The 24,130-nt window shown below is 42.3% G+C and overlaps 1 protein-coding gene across 2 annotated transcripts in view; it reads right to left on the bottom strand.

Moving 5' to 3' along the window:
* Positions 1–20,246, bottom strand: part of BLNK (B cell linker) — a 70,733-nt gene extending 50,487 nt beyond the window's left edge. For both annotated transcript variants that reach the window (XM_081328892.1, XM_081328893.1), the window contains exon 1: positions 20,040–20,246. In XM_081328892.1, the coding sequence (XP_081185018.1) occupies positions 20,040–20,086 (47 nt within the window). In that variant the 5' untranslated portion in view covers positions 20,087–20,246. The remainder of the gene's footprint in view (positions 1–20,039) is intronic.
* Between the last annotated feature and the right edge of the window lie 3,884 nt (positions 20,247–24,130).

Below are 24,130 nucleotides of genomic sequence, written 5' to 3'. Positions count from 1 at the left end.
ATCCCCAAAATGACAAAATGATCTCAGTTCGAATCCAAGGCAAACCATTCAATATCACAGTAGTCCAAGTCTATGCCCCAATCACTGGTGCTGAAGAGGATGAAATTGACCAGTTCTATGAAGCCCTACAGCACCTTATAGAACTAACACCAAAAAAAGATGTCCTTATCATCATGGGGGATTGGAATGCTAAAGTAGGAAGCCAAAAGATAACCAGAATAACAGGCAAGTTTAGCCTTGGAGTACAAAATGAAGCAGGGCACAGGCTGACAGAATTTTGTCAAGAGAATACGATGGTCATAGCAAACACTCTTTTTCAACAACCCAAGAGACGGCTCTACACATGGACATCACCAGACGGTCAACACAGAAATCAGATTGACTATGTGTTCTGCAGCCAAAGATGGAGAAGCTCTATACAGTCAGTAGAAACAAGACCAGGAGCTGACTCTGGCTCAGACCATGAGCTTCTCGTTGCAAAGTTTAGGCTTAAACTGAAGAAAGTAGGGAACAGCACTAGGCCACTCAGGTATGAATTAAATCATATTCCTGTTGAATATACAGTAGAGGTTGTGATGCCACCACGTGGCTGTTTTGGAGTAATTACAATGTGGGCAGTCAGACCCTCCTACCCTATGATGTATTTCCTCTTCCCTCCCCTTTCTGGGATGGACTTCCTCCTCCTTTGTCTCTGGAGAGAATCCCATCCTCCATTATTATTGTTCTGTACCAGCCTACTACCGGCCCTGCAGATAAGGCAGGGACAACCCCTTTACAAGAAGGCAAGAGGCTGGAACTAAGCCTGCCAAATTTATGGACACAAAAGCAAACAGAGCAAAAACAAGACACGAACCATGAAACAGGAGCTATTCAAACGGTTGCCTTCAGCAAACCAGCCCTCCCATGCATTCCCCTTTTAAACAGTTCAGGGCGTGGCTTCTCTCTGCCTCCTTCTGAGGTGCCCCATTGCCTTCCTCTGTTTACTCCTGATTGACTGCCTCCTGCGTCAGGCATCCTTGAACAGGGCCAGCTGTGGGTCATCTTCATCCACGCTGTCAGGCTCACACAGCTGGGTCTCCGTCGTGACCAGGTGGGAGGGGCCTGGCTGAGGGCTCTCATCAGCAAGCTCTCCAACACCCTCAGCAACCTCTCCAACACCCCCCTCCTCCTCCTCTGAATCGTCCGACCCAACTGCTGAACCCACAGGCTGACCCTGAATCACAACAATTATTCAGCTAACATGTGACAACAGCAGATGTGCAGTCGCTGGGAATATTACCATTTTCTGACCTTGGAGATACCTTGGAAATATCTTGGAAATGCTGTACAAACGTCATCTTAATCTACATGCAATAAAGGTATTTCTATATGATAAAAGGTGTTTCCACGAGTTCAAACTATCTGAAGAGAGCTGTTAACGTTAAGGAAATCTGCTTATCTAGACCATAGAGGTCTTATCAAGAGATTAATTAATGCACAATGGCTTGGATTCAGAATAGTCAGAAAATGGCATTGAATTCCTCTTGTCTGCATATTTCTGCAATCAAGCATAGACAGAAAATGTGTTTTAATTCCTTGTGCCTGCAATTCATATATGTGGATGTTTCTGCAATCAAGCTTAGGCAGGAAATGTAATTGGAATTCCTTATATCTGCAATCTAAAGCATGCCTGTTTTTCTACAGTCAAGTTTAAAACAGTTAGAAAATGTAATTTGAATTCCTTCTGTCTGTTTCTAAAGTGTGCATGATTCTAAACTAAAGCTCAGTCAAAAAGTGCTTCTATAAACTTGCATGCCTACAGTAAAAAGGAAAATGAGTAATTCGTTGTTCTCCAGCTGATTCTGCAAAGAGCAGAGCCGTGTTGTCAGGATTCTGTTTGTGTGGATTGATGTTTCTTCCTGTTTTCCTAAGGAGACCACTCAAAAGGCTTGTTAAAATTTTACTGCCTCCTTGCTTGAAATGCAATGAATCTCTCCTCAGATCTGCCTCCAACGTTTCTAATTACAAAGAGAGACTGTGTTTGTAAGTTTGAGTTTTGTGAAATCAAGATGCAAGATTAGAATTTTCCTGTCTGTCTCCTCTAAAATTGCCTTTCTCCCAAACTTCACTAGAAAGTTCAGAGATTTACTGTTGCAAACAATTTGTTTCAGAGCTGAATCTTTACTCAAAGAGGAAAAAAGTTTTTAGCAGTGACAAATAGATTTAAGGAATTAGATCTGATAGACAGAGTGCCTGCGGTTCGCAACATTGTACAAGAGGTAGCAACTAAAACCATCCCAAAGAAAAAGAAATGCAAGAAAGCAAAATGGCTGTCTGAGGAAGCTTTGCAAATAGCTGAGGAAAGGAAGGAAGCGAAAGCCAAGGGAGAAAAAGAAAGATACCCCCAATTGAATGCAGAATTCCAGAGAATAGCTAGAAGAGATAAGAATGCTTTCTTAAATAAACAGTGCAAAGAAATAGAAGAAAACAATAGAATAGGGAGGACCAGAGATCTCTTCAAGAAAATTGGAGAGATGAAGGGAACGTTTCATGCAAAAATGGGCATGATAAAAGACCAAAATGGCAGGGACCTAATAGAGGCAGAAGAGATTAAGAAGAGGTGGCAAAATTACACAGAAGAACTATACAAGAACGAGCTTAACGTCCCTGATAACCACGATGAGGTGGTCACTGACCTTGAGCCAGACATCCTAGAATGTGAAGTGAAGTGGGCCTTAGGAAAGCTAAGCAACAACAAAGCTAGTGGAGGTGACAGTATTCCAGCTGAGCTATTCAAAATCTTAAAAGACGATGCAGTAAAAGTGCTACACTCAATTTGCCAGCAAATTTGGAAAACTCAACAGTGGCCACAGGATTGGAAAAGATCAGTTTACATTCCTATTCCAAAGAAAGGCAGTGCCAAAGAATGTTCAAACTATTGTACCATTGCACTTATTTCACATGCTAGTAAAGTTATGCTTAAAATCCTACAAGCTAGACTCCAGCAGTATGTGAATCGAGAACTACCAGAAGTACAGGCAGGATTTCGAAGAGGCAGAGGAACTAGAGATCAAATTGCCAACATACGCTGGATCATGGAGAAAGCTACGGAGTTCCAGAAAAACATCTACTTCTGCTTCATTGACTATGCTAAAGCATTTGATTGTGTGGATCACAATAAACTGTGGCAAGTTCTTGAAGAGATGGGAGTACCAAACCATCTTATTTTTCTCTTGAAAAACCTATATGTGGGTCAAGAAGCAACAGTGAGAACTGGACACAGAACCACAGATTGGTTCAAAATTGGGAAAGGAGTCCGGCAAGGCTGTATACTGTCGCCCTGCCTATTTAATTTATATGCAGAGCACATCATGAATCAAAAGTTTGAATTATGATTGCCGGGAGAAATATCAACAACCTAAGATATGCAGATGACACCACTCTAATGGCAGAAAGTGAAGAGGAACTAAATAGCCTCTTGTTGCAGGTGAAGAAGAAGAGTGCAAAAGTTGGCTTAAAACTTAACATTAAGAAAACCAAGATCATGGCATCCGGCCCTCTCAATTCCTGGCAAATAGATAGGGAAGAAATGGAGGTAGTGACAGATTTTATTTTCCTGGACTCCAAGATCACCACAGATGGGGACTGCAGCTAAGAAATTAAAAGACGCTTGCTCCTGGGGAGGAAAGCATGGCAAATCTTAGATGGCATACTAAAAAGCAGAGACATCACCCTACCAACAAAAGTGAGAATAGTCAAGGCTATGGTCTTCCCAGTTGCAATGTATGGCTGTGAAAGTTGGACCATAAGAAAGGCTGAGCAACAAAGAATTGAGGCCTTTGAACTATGGTGCTGGAGAAGACTCCTGCGAATCCCTTGGACTGCAAGGTGATCAAACCGGTCAGTCCTAGAGGAGATCAACCCTGACTGCTCTTTAGTAGGCCAGATCCTGAAGTTGAAACTCAAATACTTTGGCCACCTAATGAGAAGGAAGGACTCACTGGAGAAGAGCCTAATGCTGGGAAAGATTGAGGGCAATAGAAGAAGGGGACGACAGAGAATGAGGTGGCTGGATGGAATCACTGAAGCAGTAGGCGTGAGCCTAAATGGACTCCAGAAGATGGTAGAGGACAGGAAGACCTGGAGGAACGTTGTCCATAGGGTTGCGATGGGTCGGACACGACTTCACAACTAACAACAACAAAGTTATAACAAAAGAAATAACTTATACTAGTAATCCTGCTGTGATTTGGTTTGATTCTACCCATTTCCCAAGCATGTACGTCGATGATGGGGGACAACAAGCTCAAAAAAGCAGATGTGTCCAGATAATCAAAAGCCACTCCTTTCATGTTTGTGGACCAGATTTTAGATTGTCAGGACCACATTTTGAGGTGGCTGACCCACTTATGAGTACTTCCGTGTTCAACTTTTTCTCTGTACTAAGATTCCTAATTTTATAAATTAGAGGTCTCCAAACTTGGCAACTTTAAGACTTGTGGACTTCAACTCCCAGCTGAGAAATTCTGGGAGTTGAAATCCACAAGTCTTAAAGTTGCTAGATTTGGAGACACCTGATTTAAAATTATCTAAAATCTATCTAAAGGAACCATAACTGTTTAAAATTAAATTGGCAAGAGTATAAAATGATGAACAATGGAAACAATTATAACATGTATGTTTGTGTGAAATAGTAATCTCTGGCAAAATTAACTATGATTTATTCAGTCCAATTATCTGAGATTGCATGATACACTGAATATAAATTAAATACGTTCCCACAATAGAGCAGGCTAAAATGGATTGGCCTTGGCGTGTCTCAGAGTGGCTTATAAACCCAGCCATTATAAAACAGATGTATTAGAAAAAGGAGAAAAAGCAAAGAAGAAATGAAGATGTAATATAGTTCAGAAGAAGAAAAACTTAGTGTTATCCTAGATCAGGGGTCGGCAACCTAAAAAAGAAAAAGAGCCACTGGGAACCGGTTCCATCACAAATTAAAAAAAGAGGGAGCCGCGTGCGTGTGTCCATGCATGCGCATGCGCAAAAAGGTTTTTTGCGCATGCGCGGACGCACGCGGCTGCCATTTTTTAAAAAATGAGATGGAACCGGTTCCCGGTTGCCCGACGGCGACGGCCCGTCTGCAAAGCTGCCGCTTTCGGCAGCTTTGCAGATGGGCCGTGGCAGCTTCCTCAAAGAGCGGCGCCCCTGCCCATTCCGAGAGGTGCGCGCGCACCTCTCCGAACGACCGGAGGTGCGCGCGTACCTCCGCGTGAATGGGCAGCGGTGCCGCTCTTTGAGGAAGCTGCCGCGGCCCGTCTGTGAAGCTGCCGAAAGCGGCAGCTTAGCAGACGGGCCGCGGCAGCTTCCTCAAAGAGCGGCGCCCCTGCCCATTCCGAGAGGTGCGCGCGCACCTCTCCGAACGACCGGAGTTGCGCGCGCACCTCCCCAAACCTTTGGGGAGGTGCGCGCGTACCTCCGCGCGAAGGGGCAGCGGCGCCGCTCTTTGAGGAAGCTGCCGCGGCCCGTCTGCTAAGCTGCAGCTTCCTCAAAGAGCGGCACCGCTGCCCGTTCGCGCGGAGGTACGCGCGCACCTCCCCAAAGGTTTGGGGAGGTGCGCGCGCAACTCCGGTCGTTCGGAGAGGTGCGCGCGCACCTCTCGGAATGGGCAGGGGCGCCGCTCTTTGAGGAAGCTGCCGCTTTCGGCAGCTTCACAGACGGGCCGCGGCAGCTTCCTCAAAGAGCGGCACCGCTGCCCATTCGCGCGGAGGTACGCGCACACCTCTCCAAAGGTTTGGGGAGGTGCGCGCGCACCTCCGCCCATTCGGGGAGGTGCGCGTGCACCTCTCCAAACGGGCGGTGCCACTCTCCATTTGGAGAGGTGCGCGCGCACCACTGCCCGTTGGAAGAGGTGCGCGCGCACCGGGCGGCTAGGAGCCGCAAGAGACGGCTCAAAGAGCCGCATGCGGCTCCGGAGCCGCAGGTTGCCGACCCATGTCCTAGATCAGTGATGGTGAACTTTTTAGAGACCAAGCGCCCAAACTGCAACCCAAAGCCCACTTATGTATCATTGGGTGCTGGGTGGGCATGGCCCTTTGGGTGGGCGTGGCCAATTGGGTGGGCATGGCTGCAGTGGTAGCTGCAGACTGGGTGGGACTAAAAAGTTCAATCAATCAATTCCAACTTTGCGAGAACTTTTTTTCCCCCCACAAGAAGTTGATTAATTAAACCTTTTTTGGGGGGTATATGGCGGCAGAGGCCTAAAGCGAAAAGGTTTTATAAAACCCAGCTGAAGGCCTAGGACTGGGGTGACGGCACATGTGCCCACAGAGAGAGCTCTGCGTGCCACCTGTGGCACCCGTGCCACAGGTTCGCCACCACGGTCCTAGATTATCTGCTTAATTGAAAATTTTGATTAGCTAGATGTCATTAAGTTGATGTCCACTCTGATTGACCACATATAGATAATTTTTCCCAGGAGTAATTGCATATACCTTTGGTTATTATTGAAACAAATTGAGCCAATTAAAACTTTTTTCTAATTTAAGTGTTTAGAAACTGAATGTTCCAATTATTTTAAATAGCCTTTTTAATCATGTATTTTTCGAAGAGAAAGAAGTCTCGTCAAAAAGATGTAACAGAAAAACTTTAAAAATTAGTTCTTCCTGCTTTAACCTCTGATTGAAAACTGACATTTCATGTGATTAATTGGTTAGCTTAATTGGCAGAGTTGACAGAGCTGTCAATTTGTATTTCCAGTGATACACTTTCTTTGATCTGCTAAATTAGTAGAAGAGGACATTTGAAGAATTTTTAAAAAGCAATGGATTTCTGTACAATTACACAAGAGGGGAGAAGACAAAGTAGTAGTGGAATTCTGTAGAATTTCTTTTGCTTATTGAGTTCATGAGAGCCTACCTGCAGAATCACCTTTAATGAAGAGAAGAACTAGGGGTGACATGATAGCAGTGTTCCAATATCTAAGGGGTTGCCACAAAGAAGGGGGAGTCAAGCTATTCTCCAAAGCACCTGAAGGCAGGAGAAGAAGCAACGGATGGAAACTAGTCAAGGAGAGAAGCAACCTAGAACTAAGGAGAAATTTTCTGATAGTTAGAACAATTAATCAGTGGAACAACCTGCCTCCAGAAGCTGTGTAGGCTGCAACACTGGAAGTTTTTAAGACGAGACTGGACAGCCATTTGTCTGAAATGGTATAGGGCAGGGGTAGGTAACCTTGGCTCTTTTATGACTCATGGACTTCAACTCCCAGAATTCCTGAGCCATGGGAGTTGAAGTCCATGAGTCATAAAAGAGCCAAGGTTGCCTACCCCTGGTATAGGGTTTCCTGCCTGAGCAGGGGGTTGGACTAGAAGACTTCCAAGGTCTCTTCCAACTATTATTATTATTATTATTATTATTATTATTATTATTATTATTATTATTATTATTATTATTATTATTATTATTTCATCATCATCATCATCTACTGGCTTGCAGCTTAAATAGAAAAACTACAAGAATATTCAATACAGTGACTATGTTATTTCAAACATGTATAAAATGTGAGGACTGTGTCAAATATAGACCATTATAGAGTCAAATTATGCAACATCAAAAAGACAACTCTACCAATACTTTGTATTTTATTTAGGAACTATTGTTCTGAGCTTTTTTTCTTCAGAAAAGATTAACAATATAAAGTCTAATAAAAGTTGATATAAACTTTCTAAGAGTACAGGAGAGGATACCTTCTCTCCCTTTTCTCTCTAAATTTGTTTTAAATGTCCTCCTTATTTTCATAAACTAAACAATTAGTACATACCATTTGCTATTTAATTACATATAAAAGTATAAATGTCTTGGCCTTATTCAAACAAGAATTATGGATAGATGTAACATGAGATGTAGAACAGAAAGTAGCATGGAAAAAGATCTGAGCACAGATGGTAGGAAACTTTCCTCAAATCTTTTAAAGAAACAACAAATAGACAATTGGAGACGCTCTGCTGTGGCAGTCCACACAAAAAGGAGAAGCAATATTTTTGAACGCCATCTGCAGATTTGTTCATCTGAACTGACCAAAGTGGTGGAAGAATTAACATCTGTTCCTCTACATTCGAAATTAGAATTTACAGAATTGGATGCTTTCAACAAGTTTCTTAGAACTGAGTTGACTTCAACACACCATTTTAGATTTAAAGTCAGAGAAGGTCCAGGTGTTCTTCCTCTATGATTAAACTAGACCAATTTCAATCAATAATTCTAAGGATGTGGATAGTTGTTTTGGGGGGCAGTGCATTATGTGTCCAACATGGGTTATGTCCACCTGCCAGGAAGCTCTGGAATTGGCTGCTAAGAATTATCACTGCCTTTCTTACATGGGAAATTGCCTTCTTATTTAATAGAGGCACTTATTTTAAGAACTCCTTTGCTTCCCAATTCCAGGCCAGTTTCTAACTTTCCATAACTGGGCAAGGTAATTGCAAAGAGACAGCTTCTCACCTGCAGACAGTCCTAAATGAAATGGATTCTCTACATCTGTTTCAAGCTGGCTTTTTTAGTAAGTTATGAGATTGAGCCTGGCCTGGTCAGCCTAATGGATGATTCTCCTAGATTGCTCAGCAAATTTTGATATTATTGAATATGTTTTCCTTCTGGACTGGACAATTCTGAGAATTGGGGGGGGCACTTATCTGCAATGTTTCTTGAGGTCCCTCAAGATTTCATTTTGTCCCTGATATCTCTAGACCAGAAGTCCCCAACCTTTTGGGCACCAGGGACCGGTTCCATGGAGAGAGGTTTTTCCACAGACTGGAGGGTGTGTGGTTTTGTGTGCTGCCTGCATCTTGTGGAGGGGGCTTTGCTTGTTTGTGTGGCCTGGTTGCTGGCATGCCACAGACCAGTACTGGTCCATGGACCGGGGGTTGGGGACCCTTGCTTTAGAAATAAACTGAAACCACAGAAAGAAATTGGGAGCTTTAGAGTGAACTGTTATTAGCATAACAACTACATTCAGATCCAATTCTTTGTTTTAACATCATCAGGTAATGGGGTCTAAATGTCTACCCAAGGATAGTTATGTGATGGCTGAAGGAAAATCAGTTGATAAAATCAAATGGAGATACTCCATTTATGCAAGGGATCATAATTCTAGCATGGTGCTAAATCTGATTATATTAGATGAAATGACGCTATCTCCAAAAGCAGAAACAGAACTTGGGAATGATCTTAATACCTTAAAAAGTGTGCCTAGACACTCTTTTTATCAGCTTTGGCTACCAATGATAAAAAACCAAAGGTGTCTTTCCTGATAACCTCCAAAATGATTTCTGTAATGCAGTGGTTCTCAACCTGTGGTCCACAGACCCCGGGGGGGGGGGACGTGTGATGTCATTACAGGGGGTCCATGCAGGCTTGAAGGAATATTAGGATTTAAATCTTGAGTCAACTCGTGGGGGTCTGTGGCCATAGTCTGTGGCCACAAAAGGGAGTCCATGGTGAAGAAAAGATTGAGAAACACTGCTGTAATGCATTTAATGTACATCTGTCCTTTGGTGTACCAATCATCAAAATGCTGCAATCAAATTGATCCATTTACCAGAGGTCCGCAACCTTGGCAGCTTTAAGACTTGTGGACTTCAACTCCCAGAATTCCTCAGTCAGCCAAGCTGACTGAGGAATTCTGGGAGTTGAAGTCCACAAGTCTTAAAGCTGCCAAGGTTGAAGACCTCTGCTTTATACCACTGTTTCAAATCTTGACACCAGGGTTTTTCAACCTTTTCACCCATTGTACCACTTTTAGGATAAGGCAATATCCGAGTACCACAGGTCACCCAGCAAGGTGTCTAAAACTTGACCAAAAAAAAAAGAAGGAAAAAATGATAAAGTACAGGTAGTCCTCTACTTACAACAATTTGCTTAGTGACTGTTCGAAGTTACTACGGCACTGAAAAAAGTGAATTATGACCATTTTTCACACTTATGACTGTTGCAGCATCCCCAGGATCATGTGATTTACATTCGGATGCTTGGCAACTGATTCATACTTATAACATTCAGTGTCCCAGGGTCATGTGATCAATGGCTGGGGGTGTGGCCAGCTGATCACTCAGGTTGCAGGGTGCCGGGGGGGGGGGAAATCCATGGGTCTCTGGTGGAGGGGAGAGGGACTGGGATGGGTGCCCTCCCTCTCTCCCATTGTCCCTTCCTTCCTTCCTTCCTTTCCTTTCCTTCTCTCCTTTGTCCCTTCCTTCCTTCCCTCCCTCCCTCCCTCCCACTGTCCTGTGCTACGCCGCCCAGATCCCAGCCTGGTTTTGGCAGCTAGTGGCGCATTCTCATCCACACAAAGCGGCTGGGTGAAGTAAACCACCGACATCACGGCCCTGCCTGTGTGCGCACAGAGGCAGAGGAGAGCGCATGTGCCTCAGCCTCCGCGCATACACAGGCAGGGCGGGGATGTCGCTGGTTCACCTCCCGTTTTCAGGCACATACATTATGAACCGGCTACTTCTCCCAGTCATTTTTCCCATACCGGAGCCCAGCGTTTGAGCCAGTTCCCCAATCCTCTCCGTGTACATTGTTCTTCCCATAGCTCTCCCCAGCGCTGTCGAAAGATACCCATTTCTGGCTGCATTGCTACTGTTCTTAAGTTATATTTGCACCCGTCCGAAGGAAGAGAGTGATGCTTTTCTCCCTCCTCCAAAGGAAGGGAGACAAACCCGCATTGCCACCAAGTCACCCTTCCTTTGGGCGAAGTAATCTCCGGACCCAACTTTGAGACTGTTTCAGCCTGAAGCAGAGTCAGAGAGCTGCGTCACTCTCGCCGTTTGGACCCTCTACTTTTACGCCCCGGAAGCAGCTTGCCTTTCAAACCTCCAATATCTAACAGAAGGGGAAACCCACTGCAAAGGCGCATCTCTCAGAGTCTGTTGCCAAGCGATGCCTGCGTTCCATCGCTGCAGAAAAAGAAGTGCCCATTTCCTGCCAGTGCAGGCAGCCCGGGTCCTGTGAGAGGCTGAGTGGGAACAAAGCAGCCCTCGGGTCTGCGCTGCAGAAAAGCCGCAAGCACTGTTGTCGCCTGGGCTCCAGCCCAGCTCGTTTGGAGAAAAGAGGCTGCTTGCTAAGTGAGCCGGGCAGGAGCCTGGGATCAGCTGAGCCATGCTCAGAAGTTACGCTCAGAAACGCTGATCCCGGGCTCCTGCCCAGCTTACTTAGCAAACAACCTATTTTCTGCAAGCAAGTGAGCTGGGCAGGAACCCAGGATCAGCGTTTCTGAGCGAGACTTCTGAGCATGGCTCAGCTGATCCCGGGCTCCTGCCCGGCTCACTTGCTTGTGGAAATAGGCTGCTTGCTAAGAGAAGCCCCAGGATCAGCGGGCTACCCGGTGCTGATCCTGGGGCTTCATTTAGCAAGCAGTATGTTTTCTGCAAGCAAGCTGGGCAGGAGCCGTTCTCTTGCTAGCCCTTCCCCCCCAAACACAGCACTTGCTCACTCACCCTTCCTTGCTGACTGCTCCGCTCACTGTTCCTCTGAAAACAGGCCAGTCTGCCCCTTTTATACCTTTTCTTCTCTCTGCCCTTCTCCTTTTCTCTTCCGGGTGCACCAGAAGCTCCGATTAGCATGTTGCTACAGATCCTGGGGATTCTGGCAAGCTCTGCAGCTCCAGCTGATCTCCAGGTCTGTGCGGCTCCGTTTTGACTCATTCTCTCCCCCACTATAATTAGCTAGGCTGGGCTCACGTACCACCAGCCAGGGGCTTGCGTACCACTGGTGGTACGCGTACCACCGGTTGAAAAGCCCTGCTTTACACTAATAATAGTGTAATCTTTATACCCTTGCTATTTTTAAAAACTTGATCCATCTGAGCTTAGGACACCCACATAAGACTTCCTCTTCCAAAACAGAGATCACCTTAGGAGGTTTATTTTCATAGCAGCCACTCATTTCTCTGTGGTTGCGCCATATCTGGGGAATTTCCCAATACAGTACCGGGATGACCATCTGTTCTTGCTTTAAGCCAGCTTTAAAATGTATCTTTAAGAGCCAAATGGCTTATTTTATTTTTTTTAAAAACTTTTCCAAAATGAGAATTAATTTAAATAGGTTTTTATACTATTTATATGTCTTCTTGCATGTTATATTTATTATTGGATTTTTTTTTGCAGTTTTGTGAAAAATCCAAGGACTATGCTGATAGGCTAAAAAAATAAAAATAAATAAAGCGATATTTTTGAGTGGTTGCTATCAATTCTGAACTCTAAATCTACCATTATCCCATCCTATCTGAAAAAGAAATAAAAAAAGTCTCTCTTCTCACTGCAGTTAAAGGAACATAATGTAGATTTTTAACAGAATAGAATAGAATAGAATAGAATAGAATAGAATAGAATAGAATAGAATAGAATAGAATAGAATAGAATAGAATAGAATAGAATAGAATAGAATAGAATTCTTTTATTGGTCAAGTGTGGTTGGACACACAAAGAATTTGTCTTTGGTGCATAAGCTCTCAGTGTACATAGAAGTAATAGTGATAATCATGATTATATACAACATGAAAATACATTCATTATAAATCATGAAATACAACACTTCATCATAAATCATAAGATGCAATACCTAGTGATAGTCAGTCAAATATCACTAATAGGAGTGACATTCTGCTGTTTTTACCTTCACGTTTGTAAAGAAGTCTATTAATAGTACAGATCATTCTTGACCAGTTGTTCAGACTGTTTGAAGTTCTGACAGACCTATCTGGAGGGTACTTAGCATCCAGATTCAAAGTTCAAACGTTCAGGTTCCCCCCCTCCCCCACAGTCATGTGACTGCATTTTGGTTGCCTGGGAACTGGGTAGCATTTACAACCATTTGCAGTGTCCTGTAGTCACATTTTATAACGCTTTTGCTGAAAACTGGCATACGCTTCTGGTTTTCAGCAAAAGCACACCCATGGCGAACTGTTGGCTTGCTTAATGACTGTGGCATTCGCTTAATGACCACCTGAAAAAGCGTTGTAAAATCGGTACAGTCATGTGACCAACCCACTTGATGACCATCATGATCATGATGGGTGCGCTCCATTATAGTCATAACCTGAGGACTACCTGCATTTAGACAACATGAGGAAAAACTGCTTATGCAGGCTATTGCTTCTGTTCAACGTAGTTCATTATATAAAGAAACACTTGTTTATTTTAATAAGTTTAAATTTAATGAAAGTATTTATCCTAAAGAGAAATTATTTTGCTCACCTTTCAAGACATGGAGATAAGCCTATTCATGGAGAAGGAAGCTACCATGTCACCAATGGGGATCACTTCTGATTACACATCATAACTTGGCAAACTATTTTAAACTATGTAGAAGTATGGGTGGGAGTCTCAGGTGTGTTGGAATGTCAGTTTCCAAAATATTTTGCCAGCTTGCTTAGTACTGAGTAGAAATTCTAGCAGCTAAAGTTTCAACATATCTGAAGATTACCACTTTAGGAAAAGCTAGATTAAATCAAACCCAAGTATTGCCAGAGGACAGGTGCTGAATACACACATAACCAGTTTTTTAAATACTAATTTTATTAAAATTTACAATTGCAAAGGAAAAACTAAGACATACTAAAAAAAAATTTCTGTTTCTTTTTACAACTTGTAATTTTTTTATCGGGGCAGAGTTGGGATGACTGAATGGGGCTAAGTGTTTACTGGCCGGATGCCCTTCCTGATGCCTATGTGCAGTTTGCAGCAGATATATTCTTTTTGCGCCCTGCCTATCACTGCCTAGGATTACACTCTCAACCTTCCAAGTGGGAGGCAAGAAAAAAATAGAAGCGTAAAAAAGAAAAAATAGAAACATAAAAAAGAAAGAATAAATAATAAAGAAAAAGAAATATGCAAAGAAATTTTAATAACTTATCACCTTTTCTTAAAATATAACAAACAATTGCTTCTGCCCATATCCCATTTTTTATCTATAAATATATCCAAAACTGGATGCAGTATTCCAAATGTGGTCTTTACCAAGGCATTATAAAGTGGTACTAACACTTCACGTAATCTTGATTCTATCCCTCTGTTAATGCAGCCTAGAACTGTGTTGGCTTTTTTGGTAGCTGCAGCACACTGCTGGCTCATATTGAAGTGATTGTCCACTAGGACTCCAAGATCTCTCTCACAGCTCCTACTACTGGTATTAAGCCAGGTACCACCTATACTATACTTGTGCATTTGGTTTTTATTGCCTAAATGCAGAATCTTACTTTTTTAACCATTGAATTTCATTTTGCTAGATAGAGTCTGTCAAGATCCTTCTGTATCATGAGTTTATTTTCTAGAGTGTTGGCTATTCCTGCCAGCTTGGTGTCATCTGCAAATTTGATGAGTTCCCCATCTATCCTGTCATCCAAATCATTAATGAAGATGTTGAAGAGTACTGGGCCTAAAACAGTGCCTTGGATTACTCCATTACAAAATTCCCTCCATATAGATGCAGTTCCATTGAGGACTACCGATTGAATGTGGTTGGTCAGCCAGTTACAAATCCATCTGATGCTGATACTGTCTAACCCTCATTTTTGTATCTTATGAAGTAGTGGATTGTGGTCTACTTTATCAAATGCCTTAATGAAGTTCAAGTAAATTATATCCACAGCATTCCTCTGGTCCACTAATTTTGTCACTTTGTCAAAGAATGCAATAAGTTCTGTCTGGCATGATCTGTTTTTGACAAAGCCATGTTGGCTTTTGATTATGACTTTCTTTGCCTCTAGGTGTTCACAAAAGCATTGTGGTCTCCTGGTTGATGTAACAATGCCATACAATACTAATACTAAAGACACCAACCAGTTTCTTTTGTGTGTTCAGTGAAAGATCTTTTCCCATATCATACTTTTAGCCCATCATTTTTAAATCTATGTTTAGATCAGTCTCTATCTTGTCCTGTAAAACTTGTTCCTCTTCTATAAGATTCTAAAAGTGTTCTTAGGATCAACAGAAAAGTTTTATTTGGAAATGTTGGTCAAAACTAGACAAATTATTGATTTGTCTATGCCTGCTGATTGTAAAGAAGAAATATAATCCTGCCTAGGGATTAATGTGGGACAAAATTTCCTAATAGTAAAAATTACTGTTACACTTTATATAAAGCACTTGTAGTCTGCTATCTAGAAAGATTCCCCATCAAGGCAGCAATGACGTGATAAATATTTAAAAAGTTATTCTTGAAAACAATGACAACCAGGTATTAAGAACATAGCATTTAGACAAAACTAGATCAGAAAAATAATGATTTAAAACCCAAAGAAGAGTTTTCCTAGTTCAAATGATGCAAGCTGAGCAAAATCTCAGGAGACTACACAACCAGGAAATGGAAATGATCTCCCAACCAAGCCACGCAATTAACCGTCACCTAACCATTTTCTTCAGACACAAGCAATCCTTAAGGTTTACAATGTTGTAAACACTGAAAGAAGAAAATACAGTCATGGCTAACCTTGAGCACTTCTTGTGAGATTCTGGCCTAGCAAAACTTCAGGTAAGCCTAGATTTTAAAAGCTTAGACTCTGTTCTATATTGAGATATGGTTACTCAAAAGAACTTGAGATTTTTTCTTTCTATATCAGAGGTTCCCAACCCCCGGTCTGTGGACCAGTACCGGGATGCAGCATGCCAGTAACCAGGTCGTGCAAAAAAGCGAAGCCCCATCTGTGGAATGTAGGCAACAAGCAAAAACACGCCCCCTCCAGTCCACAGAAAAACCTTTCTCCGTGGAACCGGTCCCTGGGGCCAATGCTCTAGATGACCTCCTACCATCGAGATCCTCTAAACAGATTCACCTATACAGGATTCTCTGACAGTGATTTGAAATCAACCCTTTAGGACCTAATGAGAAGCCTAACCACTGTAATATCAGTGTAACCTACAAAGATATCCAGCTGTTTACATCTGTAAATACATGAACAACATTAAAACACAAGTCTATCATAAAAAAGCAGTATTGTAAAAGAAGATGCATATGGCAGCTATCCATCACCCCAAATGTCCTCCAGAACCATTCAAATTTTTCTGACTTCAGAAGGCCCTTAGGGACTATGACAGAAAATAACTATCTGTGAATCCCTACCCACTTCACCCTTTAGTACTGGAAGAATATTGCTAGAAATTGGTAAGGGCTATGCATTGCACAGAATGTTTCTATGTAAAGAAGACAGTCTTCAGTTTATTTAGAAGCCGAACCTTACAGAGTATTATTATACCTTAAAACTAACGATTTGAATTGTACTGGAAACCTAGGGCTCAGAACACCAGTTCTTTATGACTGGGGTAACTGAATCATCAATGAGTGAGATGCTGCATTTTGAACCAGTTGCAGTTTCTGAGTAGTCTTCAAGGGAGAGTCCCATGCAAAGAATATTATAGTAATCCAAGGAGGTTATGACAGAAGCATGAATCACAGTTGACTCTTTGCTCATGTTCAAAAGGGTCTTGAACTTACAGCTTTTCTTAACATTTAGAATGGCAATTCTAAACAGTTTTTAACAATTCAGATTTCAGTTCTGAGTTTGTGCTTTATTATAAACTGCCAAGAGATCTCAGTCAGCAGTATAATAAATTTTATAAATAAATGAATAAAATACAGGTTTGCTTGTGAGTGATGGACAGTACAACCACTCAATTTCAATCCCACAGATTTAAAATAAACAGTAACAAGAATAAAACTCAACTTATAATTACAGTATTTCATTTCTAATATTAATGCCTGGTAACACTACCTGGTATGTACAATCAACTCTTTACAAGTTGTCTTGTGATAGTAGGAAAATATGGCCTATATGAATTATTGGATGAATTGGTTTTCCATTATCACCTGTAAAAGGTGATAACTCTCTACCCCATATTTGTGTAACCTTCATCATTCTTGTATGAAGACTTCTTCATACCTCTTCTAAGCATTTTTATTTCCTTCTATTCATTCTGATTTAGAGAAGTTAAATTTTTGATTTTGTAGAATTATACAATGGTAGAATTGGAAAGGACCACAGCAATTACCTACTTCAGCCATCTGCAAGGTGCAGGAAAACCAATTAAGTCTTTCATAGGCAAACTTGCCTCCTGTTCAGTTCGGCAAGGCTACAGTGGACCTGCGCAGACAAAATATTGTCCACAAAGCCCAGAATGAATTTTAAGGATGAGTCTAGCTATCCACCAAAACCATCTAACAATCACTGCAGGACTGTTCTTGGCAGTCATTAAACGGCTGGTTATAAACTGAGGACTATGTATAATGAACAACACTAAGGCTTATTTTGAGATCCACGGTTCTTCTTTTTATGCCAACCAGTTATCTCTGGTCTCAACAAAGGATTTTCCAAGTGATGCCCATTTCATCTCTTAAATATCACCCCCCTGAACTGCCCTCATCTTTCTCTTCACAAACCAGATGTTCTGAATTGGCTCCTGGATGCCAGCTTTGCCAGTAGGAAGGGGGAATCACACTGGGCAAAAGAAAAATGTATTAAGAAAAGACTTTAATAAAGCCAACTCAAGACATCAGAAAAATATGCATGCTTTCTCCAGATGTTCCTGCAGTACCCATTCATTTTAAGAGACTATGAACAATTCAGCAGATGCATGCAATTTCCTCTGTTCGCAGATTCATGAAATGTCTTAGATTCATTTTTTTTAAATTTTAACCAGGTTCTACACTTTCTCTGTTTCACTTGGCTTCTGATCTGTGTTTGTCTTTTGCTGGGTTGACTGCACTTTTAATGACTTTACACAGTATTCATTTTCAGAGAACTCTCAGCAATGCTCTCACCCACAGATAAAGGTAAAGGTTCCTCCGCACATGCGTGCTAGTCATTTCCGACTCTAGGGGCCGGTGCTCATCTCCGTTTCAAAGCCGAAGAGCCAGCACTTGTCTGAGGACATCTCCGTGGTCATGTGGCCAGCATGACTAGATGCCAAAGGCGCACGGAACACTCTTACCTTCCCACCGTAGTGGTCCCTATTTTTCTACTTGCATTTTTACATGCTTTCAAACTGCTAGGTTGGCAGAAGCTGGGACAAGTAACAGGCGTTCACTCTGCTACACGGCACTCAGGATTCAACCCGCCAAACTGCCAACCTTCCGATCGACAAGCTCAGCGTCCTAACCCACTGAGCCACCACGTACCCACTGATAAACCGAGATAAAAAGTCCTCAGATTACTGGAATAATACATATGTGCATTGCTGAGATTTGCAATGTAAAGAATGAAATTATTCCCAGTCTCTTAGCTTTTGCACATTCTTCTTTGGTTTCATTCTTGCAGTCAAAAGCATCTAACTTTTTAATGCACAGAGATGGAAGCATTTGCAGATTCCCACAATGGAAGAATGGATGGCCAGGTTAATGGAACTGGAGGGGAAGGCAAATCTAACTGCTTTGATTAAAGAAAAGACTTTGTCTAGCTTTTTTCCACATGCAGACTACTTCTGAACTTTTTGCTTGAATCTGAAAGAAATGAAATTTTAATTTTGAGATTTGACAATTAGAACTGTTTATGATTATACAAATACTGTGAAAATACAGTGGGTTACGACGCTGAGCTTGTCGATCAGATGGTCGGCAGTTTGGCGGGTTGAATCCCGAGTGCCGCGTAATAGAGTGAGTGCCTGTTACTCGTCCCAGCTTCTGCCAACCTAGCAGTTCTAAAGCACGTAAAAATGCAAGTAGAAAAACAGGGACCACTACGGTGGGAAGGTAACAGCGTTCTGTGCGCCTTTGGCGTCTAGTCATGCCGGCCACATGACCACGGAGACGTCCTCGGACAAGCGCTGGCTCTTCAGCTTTGAAACGGAGATGAGCACCAGCCCCTAGAGTTGGAAACGACTAGCACGCATGTGCGGGGGAACCTTTACCTTTTATTGAATTTTAGAGAAAATGGTTAATGTATTTTAAATTTTTATCACCATACTGAAGGAAGTTGGAAATTACTTCCTTTCCTTTCCCTTTCCTTCCTCCTTGCATTTCTCCCACATTTTCCCTTTTTATTTTGTGTCTTTGTTTTGTCTATGTAGAAATCTAAGAAAGTGTGTACACTCACACGCACGCACATCTAACTTTTAGCAACGCATTCAAACTTTGTTGAAGTGTCTAAGTGGCAAATTCCACAAGTCCAAGTCCTACAAGCTACATTGCATCATTATCAAATATGGACTGGTGCCATGATCATTCCCAAGGCAGTAGAGCAACATCAGATGAAAACCGGTATCACATAAAAAGGATACACCTGGTCTAGTGTATGATGTGCAGGATAGTTCAAATTCTGTTACTGGTGCTGGGAAAACTCCAGCATAGAATCTGCAGATCCTTTGCCAATCACCGCAAGGCTAGACCAACTGCCTGACTCTGTGTAGTACAAGCAGCGCCGCTGTGTTCTTATGCACACAACCCCTGTGCTACGGAAGAAAGCTTCCTGCGTCCAGTGAGAAATCAAGGACTTGAGGAAGTACAGTAGCTTACTTGAACAAACACGTGACCGCCAAAGGTTATGAACGTTATCCATGCACGCTGCCTCGCAAACAGAGGTGTCTATAAAAAAAATGCAGTCGGTTTGTTGGATACACTAGCGTGGTTTTACGGCAAGTTGCTACTCGAGGCAAAACAATCTCCTTCTACTGAGAAAAGATCCGCCAGGTTTAAGGTGTAGAAACGCTCCCCGAGAGGGAAAGGGGGATCGGGTCATCATCCTACCTGCCGCACAGGTAGACCATTTGGAAAGATGCCCGGGCGATCCCAAAGCCCACCATCCCATTCGTCCTTCTGAATCCTCTGCGGATTTCTGGGCTGCTTAATAATGATGGTCTCCTCCCGAGTTCGCGCCTCGGCTTCTACTACTTCTACTACTACTACTTCTGCTTCTACTATTAGTACTTCTACTACTAAGAGAAGACAGGGGAAGGCGAGAACTTTCGGATCGTCCTCTTTGCGTAAGGAGAAAGCGGGAAAAATGCCAAGCCAAGCGGGCTGGGTGGGTGGGTGGTGGGGATCGGATCGGATCGGAGTGGGGTGGAAAGCCGTACCTGAGTTTTTGTCCCGCCGGCACGGTGAGTTTATTGAGTTTCTCCATTCTCCCGCCCAAGTGGCCCGCACGAAGCGACAGCCAGTCAGAAGGACATTGGCGAGCCGCCTAGATCCGGCAGGTCGGGGGCAGCGGCCGAAAGAGGCCGAAGCGATGAAGGGATCCTCCGGCGGGTTTTTTTCTCCTGCGCTCGGGGAGAAGCGACTCCGCGCGTCTTTCGGGAGGAGCCAAACTTGATCGGGCTACCGGCCGGATTTCACGTTTCGGCTCCGTCACGTGACCGAGCCAGCTTGGCTACTAATAGGGCGTTTGTACAAAAACATGAAGAAGATCCACACCTATTGGGCGTGTGAACCACCCCCGTCCGGGGCTGGGGTTGATCTCCTGCGCCTTTGGCATTTGAGTCGAATAGAGTCATGATTGCGGGGAGGTTCCTGTCTCCTTCCTGGGCTGAAACACCTTGATCCTGGAAGAGGTGGCGATTTTTTTTTAAATTGCATTTATATCCCGCCCTTCTCCGAAGACTCAGGGCGGCTTACAAGCTTAGCAGTAGGCTTCATTCTATGTATATGCCTGCTTATTAGGGCTTTCACACACACCCCAAGCGGCATTATTACAAAGTCAGCTTAATTGCCCCCAACAATCTGGGTCCTCATTTTACCTACCTCGGAAGGATGGAAGGCTGAGTCAACCTTGAGCCTGGTGGGACTCGAACCTGCACTAATTGCAGGCAGCTGGTGTTACTTAAGGAGGCATTAGCCCACTGCTCCACCAAGGCTCTATTTTACCCTCTTGCCGGGACTGTCGTCTCCCGCAAACACCACCCGCCATCAGAAGAGCCCCTTTTCTCCGGGAAAGCCACCCCACCCCACCCCATTCGGTATCTTTTGTATTCCAGGGATTGGCAACAAGCAATTGGGAAATTCCACCCGGGTCTTCGGGCTGAGAGAACGTTGTAGATAGAAGATACTAATCTTGCGGCTGTTGAATGAGCCTCAGGTGCTTCCCATCCTTTCCCAACCACTGCTTGGATTTCCAGGATTTCCAGCCTTGCTCCTTACCAGGAAGTGTAATCCAAATCTATTGGGAAATTACCGGCTTGGAGAAAGACACTGCTGTGTCCTAACCTTCCAAGGATGGTCAGTTCTAAGGACTAGTCAAGAACACAAATGAAATCCTATGGATTTCAGCATTGGGAAGGGTAGATGGGCAGAAGGTTTGCTGGTTTCACAGCATTTCCTTGTTGTTAGAGCAGTGTTTCTCGATTTTGGCCACTTGGGAGATGTGCAGACTTCAACTCCCAGGATTCCCCAGCCAGCAATGCTGTGCTGTACTTTCTTCACATGTATCCATCTATAGACCCTCCAGAGGCTATGGAGGTACTGTTAACATGTCACTCAAGTTGGAGAGAAACCATTTGCCAAGAAGGACCCCTGCAGGTTTTGGCGGATAGCTAGACAGCCTCAAAACTTGCGCTGGGCTTTGCTCAACATTTTGTCTGTGCAGGTATATTGTAGCCTTGCCCAAGGGTATAAGGAGCAAGTTTCCTATAAAAGATTTAATTGGTTTTCCTGCATTTTGGAAGCGGTGGAACTAGATGATCGCGGTGGTACCTTACAACTCTACAGTTCTGTTAGTTTACATTTAAAAAAATAACTTCTCTAAATCAGACTGAATAAAAGGAAATAAAAATGCTTGGTGCAAAACCAGGAAAGATAATAACATAAAGTGCAGAGGGTCATCATCATTTGCAGGTGATTATGGAAAACCAATTTATTTAGTAATTACCGTAGATCGTATTTTCCTACTGTCAGAAGTCCAATTGGAAAGAGTTGATGTAGTATTACTTGGCATACCAGATAAAATATGAAGAAACAGAAAAAAAGAATTAGAAAAAAGTGGACTGGAGTGGGGAGAAATGCAAGAAGAAAGAGAAACAAACAAATAAATGCTTGTGGTGGAATTTTGGGAGTTGAAGTCTGCAGTGCTGGCTGGGGAATTCTGGGAGTTGAAGTCCGCACATCTTCAGGTGGCTAAGGTTGAGAAACACTATTACAGTAATTCTTATCTCTTCAGTGCACCACAATACATTCATAAAAATGATGTCTTTCCCCCCAGGGTGATGGAGCAGCAGCTGGGCTTTGAAACACCAAGCGTTGTTCCTTTTTAATGAGCAAGAATAGCTTTTGCACAGGAACTAGAAACATGACAGAATACAGTATCTAGGAGATGTGATAGCAAAAAAAAACAACATAAAGGGACATGCAGCCTGACTTGTATGGGTGCTGAATTTCTTCCCCTCAGTGATGCCATACTTGAAATGGGTGCATATGCCTTGTCTCAGGTTTTAACATTTCAATAACAAATCTGGAGCAAAGGCCACATCAATTAAGAGTTTTGGAGAACTGGGCTTGTTGTTCATTAGACCTCTACTAGGAAGAGAGGATTCAAGTCCATGACCTTCATTTTCTCCAATCCGACAGGTTCTCTTTTCATTTTGAAAGGTTTGCACATGTTTTTTTTAAATTATTTCACCAGGTGTGCTGGAATCTGCAGTAGAATAAAGCATCCAGCTAGAGAATGGATTATATTATTGCAGATGACAGGAAAACAATTATATAATTTTAATACTCTCCAGTCTTGAATTTTGGAGCCAGTTTGGTGCAGTACTTAAGGCACCAGACTAAAAACTGGGAGACTGTGAGTTCTAGTCCCATCTTGAGCACAAAGCCAGATGGGAACCCTTGAGTCAATCAGTGTCTCTCTCAGATCTAGGAAGGAGACAATGGCAAACCAATTCCAGGAAAAAAAAACTTGTCTAGAAAACTGCACGGACTTGTCCAGGCAGGTGCCAGGAGTCAACACTGGCTCAAAACCACAAAAAGTAGAAATGTGACGTGACAAAGAAAAATAAACAGAAAAGACAGCAGTATGTACTATTAAAAGAGAAATTTGGAAAATTAGAATCAGAACTGCAAATGAATCTGCAAAAGAAGACCTTGAAAAGAGAAATCGAAATAATAAAACATAAATTAAATTTGTTGGACTCAGAAAAATTGGCACAGCAAATAAATAGAGCAAAACAAAACTTTTTTGAAAATGCAAATAAACCAGGAAGATGGTTAGCTTATGAAGTTAAACAACAGAAGGAGAAGAAAATTATAAACAAATTAGTAGATGAAAAAGGTGGTCTACAATTTAAAAATGAAGAAATAAAAAAGATAATTAAAGAATACTACAAGAAACTTTATGATATAGAAGAAATCCTAAGAGAGAGAATGATTCAATATTTGGAAGGAAATAACTTTCCGAAAATTCCAGAAACTTATAAGACTATGTTAGAGGAAAAAATAACAATGATGGAAATAACAGAGGCCATAAGAAGACAATTTTTTTTAAAAAAATATCTGGGGGCTAGATGGACTACTGGCGGAGCTATACAAAACCCTACAAGATATACTAAGTGAACCATTGAAAGACATTTGCAATGACATCTTGTTGAAGGCTAAACTTCCAAACATGTAGATAAAAGCAAATATCACTTTAATACCAAAAGAAGATGCAGATTTGACACAGATAAAGAATTACAGACCGATATTGTTACTGAATGTGGATTATAAAATCTTTGCTTCAATAATGGCAGGGAGAGTGAAATGATACTTAACTGAATTTATACATTCAGATCAGAAATTTTTTTTTACCAAAGAGACAAATTAAAAACAATCTAAGAGTGATAATGGATATATTAGAATAGTATGAATTGCATCCAGGAAAACAAAAGGTATTGCTGTTTCTGGATGCCCAAAAGGCATTTGATAATGTTTCCTGGCAATTTGTGATTCAACAATTACAAATAATGAACTTTGGACAGAATTTTATAAGTATGATAAAAACAACATACAATAAACAAACAGCGAAAGTGATTGTAAATGAAGACTATACGGAGAACTTTGAGATAAGGAAAGCCACAAGGCAAGGATGTCTACTATCTCCATTGTTATTCATTTTTACCTTGGAAGTTTTGAATAGAAATATTAGACAGGACACAGAAATTAAAGGATTAGAAATAAAAGGTGAAATATATAAATTACA

The sequence above is a fragment of the Vipera berus genome, assembly GCF_964194415.1.
Source record: "Vipera berus genome assembly, chromosome: 5".
NCBI lineage: Eukaryota > Metazoa > Chordata > Lepidosauria > Squamata > Viperidae > Vipera > Vipera berus.
This window is presented reverse-complemented; position numbering and strand designations above follow the sequence as displayed.